Genomic DNA, 12,792 nt, shown 5'->3' on the forward strand with positions numbered 1-12,792 from the left:
CCCCACAGACTGCTGAGCTGGCTTGCCCACCACCTCATTTGCATTTCAAAGACAAACTTCTGCCGGACATCCCCGGCGGCGGCGGCGGCGGCACCTACCGGCTTTGCACGGGTCATGGTAATGCTCCAGCTGCTGCTCCGCGCTCTCCTCGCCTTCCAGCACCGAGTAGTCCCAGGTGGCGTCCGAGCGCTCCCCGAGCCCCCAGGCGTCGCGGGGCAGCGGCAGCAGCAGTAGCAGGAGAGGCAGCAGCAGTGGCACAAGGGCCCCGAGCGCAGTCACCCGGGGCATGATTGCGAGGGGCCGGCGAAGACCGAGGGAGTTGGGAGCACCGAAATCTGGGCCCTAGCGGGGGACGGTGTACAGGGTCGGCTCGGCGGCGACCCGGGAGAGGCGATTACGCGCGGCTGTCCGTCATGGCTCCGGTGTGGAACCAGCAGAGCGCGGCGTCCCGGTCCGCGTCGGCGCGCCCAGGCAGCAGCAGCCGCTCGGAGTTACTTGCCCGGCGGCCGAGGCTGAGGCGGCTGCGACCGTGGTAGTGGCGGCGGTGGTTGGAGCAGTGGCCGCTCCGCCCCTCTCCACCCGGGCTGGACCGCACAGACCTCGCCAGGGGCCCCGGGCAGCCAATCACTCGGGCGCCCGAGGCGAGGCCCCTCCTCTTCCCGGCACCTCCGCAACTTCGGAGGAAGGGGAGCGAGGTGAACAGGCTGAAGGCAGGGACCCTGGGCCAGCCGCGCTGCCCCACAGCCAAGGGAGCCCTTCTCCGGGCGCCACCGCGCCTCCGGCCCCCCAAAACGCTGCTCCGGAAGATCAGGGCTGGACTTCCCGCCTTGCTGTGTTCTGAAAACTCACTTTGCAACTCCCCGATGCACACGTGGGTGAAGGCAGGCAGCAGTGGTTAGAGCTCTGAGCTCAGGGCCGGGAACCCGATGCGAGCGATCCCTGATACCAAATCACTATGTGCTTTTCGGACAATCGTTTCTCTGTAAGGATGAAGCGAATCTTCTCTCTGGTTGCTTTCGGAGCAGAAAATAGATAGATGATAGATAGATAGATAGATAGATAGATAGATAGATAGATAGATAGATAGATAAAGGATTACGCTCCTCTCAGCTTTCTCAAACTTCCCTTGTCCAGCCGTGAAGGGCGCTTGCTTGCAGCGCCGACCTAGCCTAACGCGTGGCTGGTGATTTGAGTGGCTTAGGGAAGGATGATTTAAAATGATGGACTTCCCCTCTTTGTGACCCCATCCTTTAGTAAAACAGTGTAAGATGCTTCAAATAGGCAAAAAGATTGACAAACAGCTGTACGTGCTATTTGTGTTAAACTACAGACATGTTTTATTAAATAAGCCACTCACCATTAACTTGATGAATAAAAACGACCAATTTCTTTAGTCTGGTTAATTTTGTGCCAATTAAAAACATATGCCCAAATAATGTAAGAGAATAATCAAGAGCTATTTGAAACCCCCTCCTACGTTGTACCTTAAATGTAAACTTTACCTTAAATGTAAAAATTGTCAGAACTGAGCCATTTCGATTTACAGACATAAAAAGTACTATTACAGAGAGACTTTTCAAAGACCTTTCTATGCAAGCAAAATTGCCCCAGTCTTGAAGTAAAACACACCAATGTGTAGAGATTTTCAGCATCACTCCCAGTAGAATCTTTTTTCACTTAAACTGCAAGCAGAAAAAGTGGACTGAGCTTTCCTTTTAGATTTCTATATGGTTTCACAGCCACTAGTGACAAAAGAGCTGACAGGGAGCCCCAAGCTGGGCTTTACACAGGATTCCGAATTTCTTGCATTATGATCATCTGTCTTCTCATCTAGTAAGTAGGGTAACAAGTCCTTCAAACCAGTAGACTTAAAAGTTAACCACTGGAAGGGGGCTACTGGATATTTTGTCTTGGCCCTCAGAAATGCAAGTTGACCCTGCTTCATGCTAAGTCTTCATCAAATGGGCACATACAGGATGGAGCCAGATTGGGCAAGAACTGACAGACAGGAGGAAGTAATCTGGGGTGGGTGTGTGGGTGGAATGGATGTCACCAAATGGCAGGGAAGGCCAAGTGGCCATTAAATAGGTGTGGGAAGGGGTCGAACGTCATTTCTGCCTGAACACTAGGAGTCAAACCCAACGCCATAGGTCTCTGCATTCAACCCAGTGAAGGTCACCACCTGTCAGTAGAGAAGTCCACAAAGTCAACAGCTCAAAAGCCTAACAACCTTCTGTGACACTTCCAGGTCTCCAGATAGCACTAGGCAAACAGCCAACTGGCCTCCTCATTAGCAGGGAATTCCTCTGGAAAATAGACATTACAGGCAACCTCTTGGGCAAACACTGAGGTTGTGAGCTTTCATTGCCTCTAATCCCCACCTCATGAGTAGCTGCCAGGCTTCTACCAACACTCTTCGCCCAAATATTTTGAAGACAGTCATTCTCTGGGATGAGCAAATGGCAGTTTTATGTCAGAAGCCCTGTTTATATGCTATTTTAAAGGCTATCAAACAAATCAATGAACTATTTGAGTCATAGTATAGAAGTTAGGAACAATTGAAAGGGATGGTTAATGTTTTTTTCTCAGTTCTATGGTTTCTGATTTCACTCACCATTTTTGTATTTTAAACTTTAATCGGGATTCAAATAACTTTTAAAACGTATTCTTTTAAATCCCACGAAAAAACTAGAGATAGATTTAGAATAAAAGGCTTTGTGATCTAAGGCCACTCAACTCAGTTCCATTATCACATTCATAATTATTTGTGGGTTTCCTCCCCCACAGCTCATGGTCCTGTGGAAACCTGAATGTCATTACAAGCTTCCCCCCATTTTAGTCAGATGTCTGTCCTCCACTCAACTCATTCCAGCTCTACCCCTATGCCCTGAGTGATGCAGCTCTCTTGCAGCAGCTCTCAAATGCCTCCACATCTACCAAGTTTTATCCTCCTTACCTACTCCACAGAGGCCACTTTCTCCTCCTTGTGCCTGTCCAGGTTACTATACACCACCTTCTCCAAGGCAGGGAGCAGAACCTCCAGGGTAAAGTGGGCACTCTCATTTGCTGGTTCATTTCTTAGTTTACATTAACTGACCACTGAGAGGTACTTTGAGTTTTAAAAATATTTAATACTGTTACAATTTTTAGCAGCTGTTGAAAACCTTCTGTGGCTCTCTGAAACCTCTACCCAAGCCCGTGAGGGTGGCACATCAGGTCCTCCATCCACCACCAGGCCGTCCTTCCACCTGGATTCCAGCCTTGGCTCTTGCCACCTCTGTCTCTCCACTCCTGTTGCATTAAACACCTTGCAGTCATCCTAACAGGGCCTTGCTGCTTCACACCTCCATGTCTTTGCCGGGGACAACTTCATAACCACACAGCCTGCATCTTCATGCCACCATTACTGCAGCTACCACACCTATGACATTTACCTATTTATGTCTATCCTACCCTTCTGGGTCTCTAGCCTGCAGCAGACCTGTCTGACCAACTCCAACTTGGAAAGTGCCTTCCACGTCTTACTCTCTAGACCCTCTCTTCCCTTCAGTGACCTCCAAGGTTAAGTCCCATAATCTTAGTGGCTTAGATTGAGCCACTAAGAACTGCAACATTGGCCAGTTTAAATGACTGACATCAAGTTCTCCCTGCAACCATGTCCTCCATTTTTAAAATTTGAAACTCCTATCACTTTAAGCATGCAACACTTTGAAAATAACTAAAAACGTTTGTAGACTACATTACCACCGTTGACTCCATGTGTCCCAATGCAAGCTTATTCCCTCCCCCTTTTCTAATGTTAAACTGTAGATTAGCTATTTAATAAAAGTTCTCACTTTGAAATCCAGAAGGTAGTTGTATAGCAGATTCCTTTATACTCCTAGTTTTCCAATCAGACAAAAAAGTGTTCACTGAAGAGATCAAAAGTAACTCAAATTTGCACCAATATAACTATTTGGCTAACAGGAATTGCCAAGTATAATATGTGTCAACTGAGTCTGGTAATAAAATCAAGGGGAGAAAAGAACCAAGGAGGTTGACAATAATTTAAGTAACTAGTTAAAACCGAAGAAGAAAAAAAAGTACAAATAGACCTGGAGAAACTAACCACTAATTTTGATGTAGTACAATAAAAATAATCCTTCCGTTGGTATAGAACACTCATTTCTGATATGATCTCTATAACAATATTTCCAATATTATCTCCTCCATAGGCTGGAGAGGTGACATCCCCATTTTACAGTTACACCAGTCAAGACAATAGGACCCTAATTTTGATTACTTCTGGGCTAAAAATAAGAAACTCTTTAGTTGCTCTATCCCTATAAAATGTAGCTGTCTACCCTATCAGCTTCACAGGATGTTGTGAGAAAACATATGTGGAACTGTTGTGAAACAGTAATAAGTACTAGACAAATGCAATGCATTACCAATCAGAAGAATGACAGGCATAGGGGTAGTGGCGTTTGAATGCAGGAGTCAGAGTTTGTATATAAAGAAAGTCAAAGGAATGATAATAAAAATCATTTCTTAAAAAGACAAACCTTGTTCATTGTGCCATTCTTTCCATTTTCTGTACTTTTTTTTTCCTTCAAAATATAAAGCTGGGGAAAAAACCAAATCTCAAATTTTAAATCCTTTGTTTCAGGGGTCAGCCCACTATGGCCCACCGGCTGTTTTTGTTGTTTTATTGGAACACAGCCATGCTCATTAGTTGATGTACTTTCTCCCATGGCTGTTGTGCTGCAATGGTAGAGCAGTTGTTACGGAGACTGTACGACTCTCAAAGCCTCAAATATTTCCTATCGGGCTCTTTACAGAAAGTTTGCTGACCCCTGCTTTATTTAATTGTGGAAAGCTATTAGAAATCTCTTCATATGCATGCCAATAATAATAGGTTATCCCTTATGCTTGGTTCACCTGTTTCAAAAAGGAAAGAAATAAAGCATCCAAGGGAAGAACATTTGACTTTTTATTACTTTTTAAAAATCCAACTTCAGTTAGATTAACAGACGAGATTAGAACTTCAAATGTGATACATTATACTGCAATGGATTTCTATTACTAAAAAGCCAGTTGGAATATGGCCTACACAAATCACGGGTGGGTACAAAAATGGAAGTAATCATTGAGCATTAACTGTTTCCTTTCAACTCTGTCACCGATTGTCTGTACTCTGTGGGGATTTATAGATTCATGTTTGACACAGTTGAAAATCCCAAATGGGACTGCTTCTCCAAAGATACTCTGTCGTCCTTCAAATAGAATGCCATGTTATTTCCTCCCTGCCTAAGCTCTTACTTGTAATGTTTATAACTTTCAAATGACCTAAACTGATGAATTACAGTTAACACACAGAATGCTGCTTTATCAGTCAATTATTAGCAAGACTCGTTCACCAGTACTTCAAGGTAAACATTCTTCACAACAGTTTATTTCCATCTCCTAATACAGCGAAACAAGAACTTATAACTTTAAGTGAAACTTAAAACTTTACTTTTGTCTTTGCACAATTCTGCCTACAGTTCCAAAGAGAATGTCAAATTAGATGGCTTTTAGAAAATGCTCATAGGAGAGAACAAGAGTTATTCCTCATAATGAATTTAAATTTTATAAAATTTCTGCAGCTATGTCAACTTTCTGAACTACCCCACCTCTAAATCTAGTCTATTTCTATACACACTTCCAAACAATCTTTATAAATTTTCACTTCTCTGATCTCCTTAACATCTCGATTGCTAAAATATAGCTTCGTAAGTATGCAATTTTTATGAAGATATAAAACATTAATGAATACTTGTGTTCTCATATGTCACTACTCCTATTTATTACGTGTTCCAATAAATCAACAAAATGAAGCACTAAGACACGCTGAAATCTAAACTTAAAACCCAGATGGAACTGCAGTGTATAGATTACAAATAGGCTTTTCTTTCCCAGAATTCATATACAGAAGCCCTTCGGTATATAGCTTTTCCTGAACAAATGACATTAATACATTTTTTTCTTTTTTACATTTGTAAAAATTCAGGATATCTTAAAATAATATTTATTTGCAAGACGTTTGGCATAAGGTGATCAATAAACATTTAGGAAACAAAAGCTCTATCGAAATGAATACAATTTGTGGATAAACCCTGAATAAGTGGCTTTTGGAAGAACTGGAATTTGCAGCAGCCGCCTTTAGAAAGAGGGCCATCCACTCGCAACGGAAAACACTCAAGCATACCGTTCACTAGGTTCAGAAATCACCACAATATAATGAATTCTAAGGGCGTGGGGCTCAATTTATGGGCAAACTCAGCACAATCTACGAGCCCAACATGATATACTAAAGAATGCTGTACCACCCTTCCAGCCATTACACTTCCACCTTATCCTACCCTTGTACTAGGATATATGTATTAACAATGTCACTTACTAATGTACCTAAATTTCAGGAGAAGCGTGCTTACGGATACAAATCCCCAGTTTCTGAGAGTGTTCAAAGCATCAGCTGATAAGTTGAGCAAATGTTAACAAATGAAAGACAACTAGCATTTATGGAGTGGAAAAGCCCTACCCTTTAATTAACTTAAATAACATATTTTACCATTCTACAACTGAGAGCTAGGGAGCTAAACTATTTGTGGATTACATCTTCTTCAAGAGACACACACACACCCAGCCCCTCTAGGAAGCCATAAACCAAAACCTATTTTTTAAAGGACTTTTCAAGGTGACTTATACTCATTTTAATGGAGCTCTTAATGTATGTGGAAATTAGAAAATTATTTTTCAGTGAAGATTCCAAAGGACTTTAAATACAGATCAATTTAGTAAAAGAATTGGTGTACCTGAAAGCAGCTAAACCACTCATTCTTTAAAACCCCTACACCTTACTTGCAAGATTCATGAGAAACAAATTTCATTTTATTAAGACAAAAGCTTGCCACCCAATTTACAATCTATCAGACTCTATGTTCTTATAAGTACTTTACATGTAGTTTAAAATTTACATAATAAACCATTAAGTACTGACTTTTAGTTCCTTTTAAGATCTTAAAGGAAGGTGTGAGAAGAAAGAGAAAATGGAGGAACCAGTAGATTACACTTAATATTTTGGTTTGAAGAAGAGGATTTACCTACAGCTTTTGATCAAATTTCTGTTTGTTCATGTCAGCCATACTTAAGTAGTAAGAAATCAAATTTTTCACCCTTTATAGTCCTTACATGCTACATTATAGGATGCAGTCTCTTAATTTATAGAAACATATTTTGTAATGAAAACACCTTACGTAACTCTGAGTGGCATGAGTTTCACATTAAGGTTTAAATTACAGCTGTTTTGAGTCTTTCTAAAAATACCAATATACAGTATTGTTTTAGGTGGTCATTTGCATAGCAAACTATTAAACTAGAAACTCAATGGTTCTAGGAAAACTTCACATTATGGATCGTTCCAGAAAGATGTATTCAAAATTAAAATTACTTCTCTTAGAAAACTATAACCTTTATTTGCTCATCCCCTAGTAAGCTAACCACTTTTACCCAACCCCACTTTACATGGTACACCAACCTGAACAGATTTTGTGCCACAATTTCATTCAAAGGGCTTCTCATTCACTTTGTGACTGTACTGGATAATCTAGATGTACGCAAGTTTGGGGATTTTAAAGTAATTGTCCCCTGTATTAGAAAAGCACGGTTTATAGTATAGTAAAAAATTTGCATTCAGTAATTGCCTTTTGAAAAAGACATCTTCAAATTGCAAACACATGTATTTTCACAAAACAATTTGGTCAGGAAGTTTTATTTTAACATTCTAAAGCAGTAACGCTTTAGATGTTACTTAAGTGCCCCAGACAGGATTAACAAAATTAAATGTTTCTAAATTACAAATTTAGCTCCTGTAGGAGTCTCAGGAAAAAAACAAACAATCCCCCCTCCCAAAAGAAGTATGAACACACACATTTTGAAGAAACCCCAATGTTTCATGCAGTGGTAGGCAAGATGTAAAAAGCCACCCAAATTCACACATTTCTACACCAATCATATCAGAAAAAAGTACTCCGTAGTCAATCTGTACATCCAAATGCATTTGGGAATCTACACCTACGTTACATTATTTAATGTTATATACATTTATTACCCACCCCCCTTGTTTTTAATAATTTCTTATGTAAAACCTTCATTCAAACCCCAAAAAGATGTAAGACTAACTTGGGGGGAGGGGGCAGATAATCACTTTAGACATTCAGTTAAAATGTAGTTTATCTAAATCACAAAATGTTTAATAAAAACAAATATCTCCTCCATTTAATACTTTGCTTTCTAACTGTACAGTAAATCGCATTGTAGAGAGTACACCTCTATCTTCAGACTGTATCTTCTTTGGATGGAATTAAGATGTAATTGGATAGTTTTAGGATAAATAAATGGGAAGTTGGTCCAACTAAGATGACAGCAGATATATTACACGCAGGATTTAATATTTTTAAATTCTCTCTGTAAAAAAAAAAAAAAGGATGCAGTTGAATTGGAAAAAAAAAACGGCAGGTCAAAAAAGAACCCAGGTTCAATATATAAAAATGTCCCACAATAAGTTGACGATGGCAGTAAAAATAAGAGAAAAAATTAATCTTTCTGGAACATCATTTTTCAATAACATAGAAACACTAGTGCCAGGAAGATTTCTATTCATGTAATTCTAGCATCCAAGTTTCCCTCTATTTATTTTATTGGAACAAATGCTTTAAATAAACTATTTGTCCTCTTCACTGAAGAGAGCTGGTCTATTTCATCTTTAATGAGCTAGTTTTTGGGAAGATTAGCCATGTACTGTAGTAATGCCTACTGCATAAAATCCAAGCATTTGCTGTGAACAGTTGGAGAAAGCAGTCAGTTAAGAACCTAGGATCAATGGAAATAGATGTTACTTTAAGCCATCCACGAAAGAGAGACCCACAAAGTACCCAGTGTTAAAGCCCAAATCTCTTCTTGCGCTTTTTTTGCTGTGCAAGTTCCACCCCTGTGAAAGAGAAATTGATCCGAAGTTCCAGGTTTTCTTGGGTCTTTAGTCAATTTTCACATTAGTATAGATTTTTCGGACAAAGGCACTTGTTCCCATGTAACCAATTGCTCCTGTAAAGATAAAATAAGATGTTTTGAAACAAATACATACACAGCAGTATCCATCATTTACAAACACTAAATGCTCTCTGCTCTGTAAAGGTATTATTTTTCCAAGATAACATCTTTTGTTAGTATTCTCTCTGAACTTATTAAAATAGTATCATTTGTTCTGCAAATCACCTGTTACTGTAATACACCAAGTTTGACCTGATGTAATGTTTTTATAATTAAATATCAATTAATACATGAAATTATGAACTATATGAATTCAAATAATCTCTTATAAAGAATAATTTCAGAATGACAAAAATTTGTTAAACGAAAAAAACATGTTTTTTTTAAATTTAAGCATAGATTATTCTAGGTCATTAAAACAATATTAACATGTTCCCCAAACCATATGATACCTTACGGATAATTCAGTAAGAAGTGACTGGGGATTCTCTCAGGGAAGGACTGAGAACCACGACCAAGTGCCATTTGAAGCTCTAGAGAGGAGGCTTCTTTTTTTTTTTCTTGCAGTACGCGGGCCTCTCACTGTTGTGGCCTCTCCTGTTGCGGAGCACAGGCTCCGGAAACGCAGGCCCAGTGGCCATGGCTCACAGGCCCAGCCGCTCTGCGGCATGTGGGATCTTCCCGGATCGGGGCACGAACCTGTGTCCCCTGAATCGGCAGGCGGACTCTCAACCACTGCGCCACCAGGGAAGCCCTGAGGCTTCTTTTTTTATGTTTAAATTGTAGAGGCTATGTGATTGGTAGAAAGGCAGGCATTTGAGGGCATGCATAAGAGAGACAGGTAAGTAGATCACGAGTTTTTGAATAATTAGCTTCAAATGGGACCCAAAACACCAGAGAACACGGGTGTTTTTGTCTGTTTTGTTAATTAAGTTTCTGTCTCCTGGGCCTAAAAAAGTACTTGGCACATGATAAGATACTCAATAAATATTTGTTGAATGAATGAATGAACTGTATAGTTCTTTAGAGCAAGTAGTAAGGGATCTTTAAGACAAGACAGTTGGTCATTCATATCATAGAGAAGATTCTCCACTGGATTTAGGAATTTACCATCTAAGCCCATTATTCAAAGTCTAAAAGTATATCTTCCGTGAGTTAACAATACATACACATACACCTAACTGTCCACCTTTGAACTGACTTTTATTTGCCCAACTGGTGTATGCAAGGAAAAAATAAGTCTCTTCTGCCTTTACGTATGTAAACTGCACCTCAAAGGAACCAAATGGCTGATAAAAGGAAGTTTCTCCTTAGAGAAGTATCCTAGCTAATAAATATAAAAGGAACAACAGAACGAGAATATTATAACCACTAACGACTTATTTGAGCTAGGCAATAATTATCAATGGCTGCTAACCTCACAGAGACAACCAGACATTAAGGGCCTCCTTATGAAAGTTCACAAGCCACCTGCTAAGTATTCTTGGACAAGTATTAATATTCTTGAGTATGATTAAGTCTATAGCTGTAACTACCACTTTACAGAAAATATGGGGGGGAAGAAGTACATAGAGAAGCATTAAATAACACCTTAGGGATATAATCAGCAAAATCCAGAGTGTGAAAAACTCTACAGGGATTAAAACAAACCAACCCAAACCCAAGTTTCTTAAATAATTGCAAGGGAAAAGAGAGCAAACTGGATCTTGATGCAAACAAACTGTATTAAAAGAGAAATGAGGATGTGGGGCAAATTTGAACACTAAGTGAATATTTGAGCATATTAATAAATTATACTTATATATTGAATATATACTGAAATAATTTTATATATTATATAACTGCATTCTTCCATATTATAGTTATATAATAATTATAGTATATAAACATTGCACATTTTATACACACACACATACACACACACACACTGAAATATTTACAGCTGAAATAACATGAGGTCCAAGATTCATGTCAGAAAAAAAGCGTGGTAAGGTGGGACTATAAATAAGACAAGATTGGCTACCAGTTGATAATTACTGATGTGTTGGTACATGGCGACTCACTACATATATATTACTGTTCCTCTTTTTGTATATATTTGAAAATTCCCCATTATTAAATATTGAAAATATTTTTAAAAACCCACCCAAACAAAGCAAACCTATTTTTGCAATGAATAGACATTTATTTTTTAATATGAAATAATTATACTACACTTGAAAATAGTGATAATTCACTTTGAAATAATTATATACAAGTCCTTACAAGGTAAGAGAAAATACCATTCAATTTTATAAAAATAAACCTGAATTCTTATAAAAATATCTATAAAATTTTAAGTAGAATCAAAAATTTAACTGGCATAATACAACACTAGTCCAATAACCAAATCCAGTTTTCCAGACTTACAAAACCTTGTTCCATTTTGAGCAGAGGTACGCTTAAAAGCAAAACAGTGTCAACCTAGAGTATCATTTTTCCTAATCTTATGAGTATCTCAAGAATAAGCTTATAAAAATATGGCTTTATAAAAGGAAGATATTGAATATGCACTCTAGAAAAGTAAATGTCTTGGGAATAATACACTTTAAAACTTAATTTCCTTAAAACTAAAATGCTATGCTCAAAATATAAAGTCTACAACAATATCTAATTATTTCCCACCTTATAATTATTTATTTTTCCTACATTAAAAAAAATCTAATATTATTCTTTCAATTACTGACTGAAAAAGCATTTTTAGCAACATAACCTGATGCGTATGTATAACTTTTGTATTATGACATTTTAATCATTTCCACTGTGAAATGTTTCCCCTCCCCCCAAAACACCAATTAACACTGAAGGCATACAAACCCTTTAAAGAATAAATGTTGGGACATTGCCAGAACAGCAGGGAACTGTAAATGTGCCAAGACTGTTAGGCAGTAAGATGAAATTTCAACAGGAAATGCGTTCAAAAACTTTAGCTAACTTAATTCCATTTTCTTTGTAAATGTCAAGATATTACCTCTCCAGGTCTTCCTTATATCATATTATAGAAAGATTCAAGAAAAAAGTAACCTTCTGCATAATCCCATGACTCCACAGCTCATTGATTGCTGGTGATAATCAAGAAAGATTTCAGAGGAGGAACCAAGATGGCGGAGTAGAAGGACATGCTCTCACTTAGAAAATATTTGAAGAGACTATAGTTGAAAATTCCCTAACATGGCAAAGAAAATAGCCACTCAAGTCCAGGAAGTGCAGAGTCCCATACAGGATAAACCCAAGGAGAAACATGCCAAGACACATAGTAATCAAACTGACAAAAATTAAAGACAAAGAAAAATTCCTGAAAGCAACAAGGGAAAAATGACAAATAACATACAAGGGAACTCCCATAAGGTTAACAGCTGATTTCTCAGCAGAAACTCTACAAGCCAGAAGGGAGTGGCATGATATACTTAAAGTGATGAAAGGGAAGAACCTACAACCAAGATGACTCTACCAGGCAGGATCTCATTCAGATTTGCTGGAGAAATCAAAAGTTTTACAGACAAGCAAAAGCTAAGAGAATTCAGCACCACCAAACCAGACGCTCCACAGCAGAAGAGGCCACAACAGTAAGAGGCCCGCGTACCACAAAAAAAACCCAATAAACAAGACCCATATATATGCTGTCTACAAGAGACCCACTTCAGACCTAGGGACACATACAGACTGAAAGTGAGGGGATGGAAA

General features: G+C 38.9%; 2 protein-coding genes across 2 annotated transcripts in view; both read right to left on the reverse strand.

Annotated features, from left to right (window-relative positions):
- TLL2 (tolloid like 2) overlaps positions 1-349 on the reverse strand; it is a 128,215-nt gene extending 127,866 nt beyond the window's left edge. The window contains exon 1 of the mRNA XM_024734994.1: positions 99-349. Within this exon, the coding sequence (XP_024590762.1) occupies positions 99-288 (190 nt within the window). The 5' untranslated portion in view covers positions 289-349. The remainder of the gene's footprint in view (positions 1-98) is intronic.
- Positions 350-4,959: 4,610 nt separating this feature from the next.
- The window catches only part of TM9SF3 (transmembrane 9 superfamily member 3), a 62,153-nt gene continuing 54,320 nt past the window's right edge, over positions 4,960-12,792 (reverse strand). Inside the window, exon 14 of the mRNA XM_024734967.1 lies at positions 4,960-9,123. Coding sequence (XP_024590735.1) covers positions 9,056-9,123 — 68 coding nt within the window. The 3' untranslated portion in view covers positions 4,960-9,055. The remainder of the gene's footprint in view (positions 9,124-12,792) is intronic.

Source organism: Neophocaena asiaeorientalis, unplaced genomic scaffold (assembly GCF_003031525.2).
Source record: "Neophocaena asiaeorientalis asiaeorientalis breed wild unplaced genomic scaffold, Neophocaena_asiaeorientalis_V1.1 scaffold240, whole genome shotgun sequence".
NCBI lineage: Eukaryota > Metazoa > Chordata > Mammalia > Artiodactyla > Phocoenidae > Neophocaena > Neophocaena asiaeorientalis.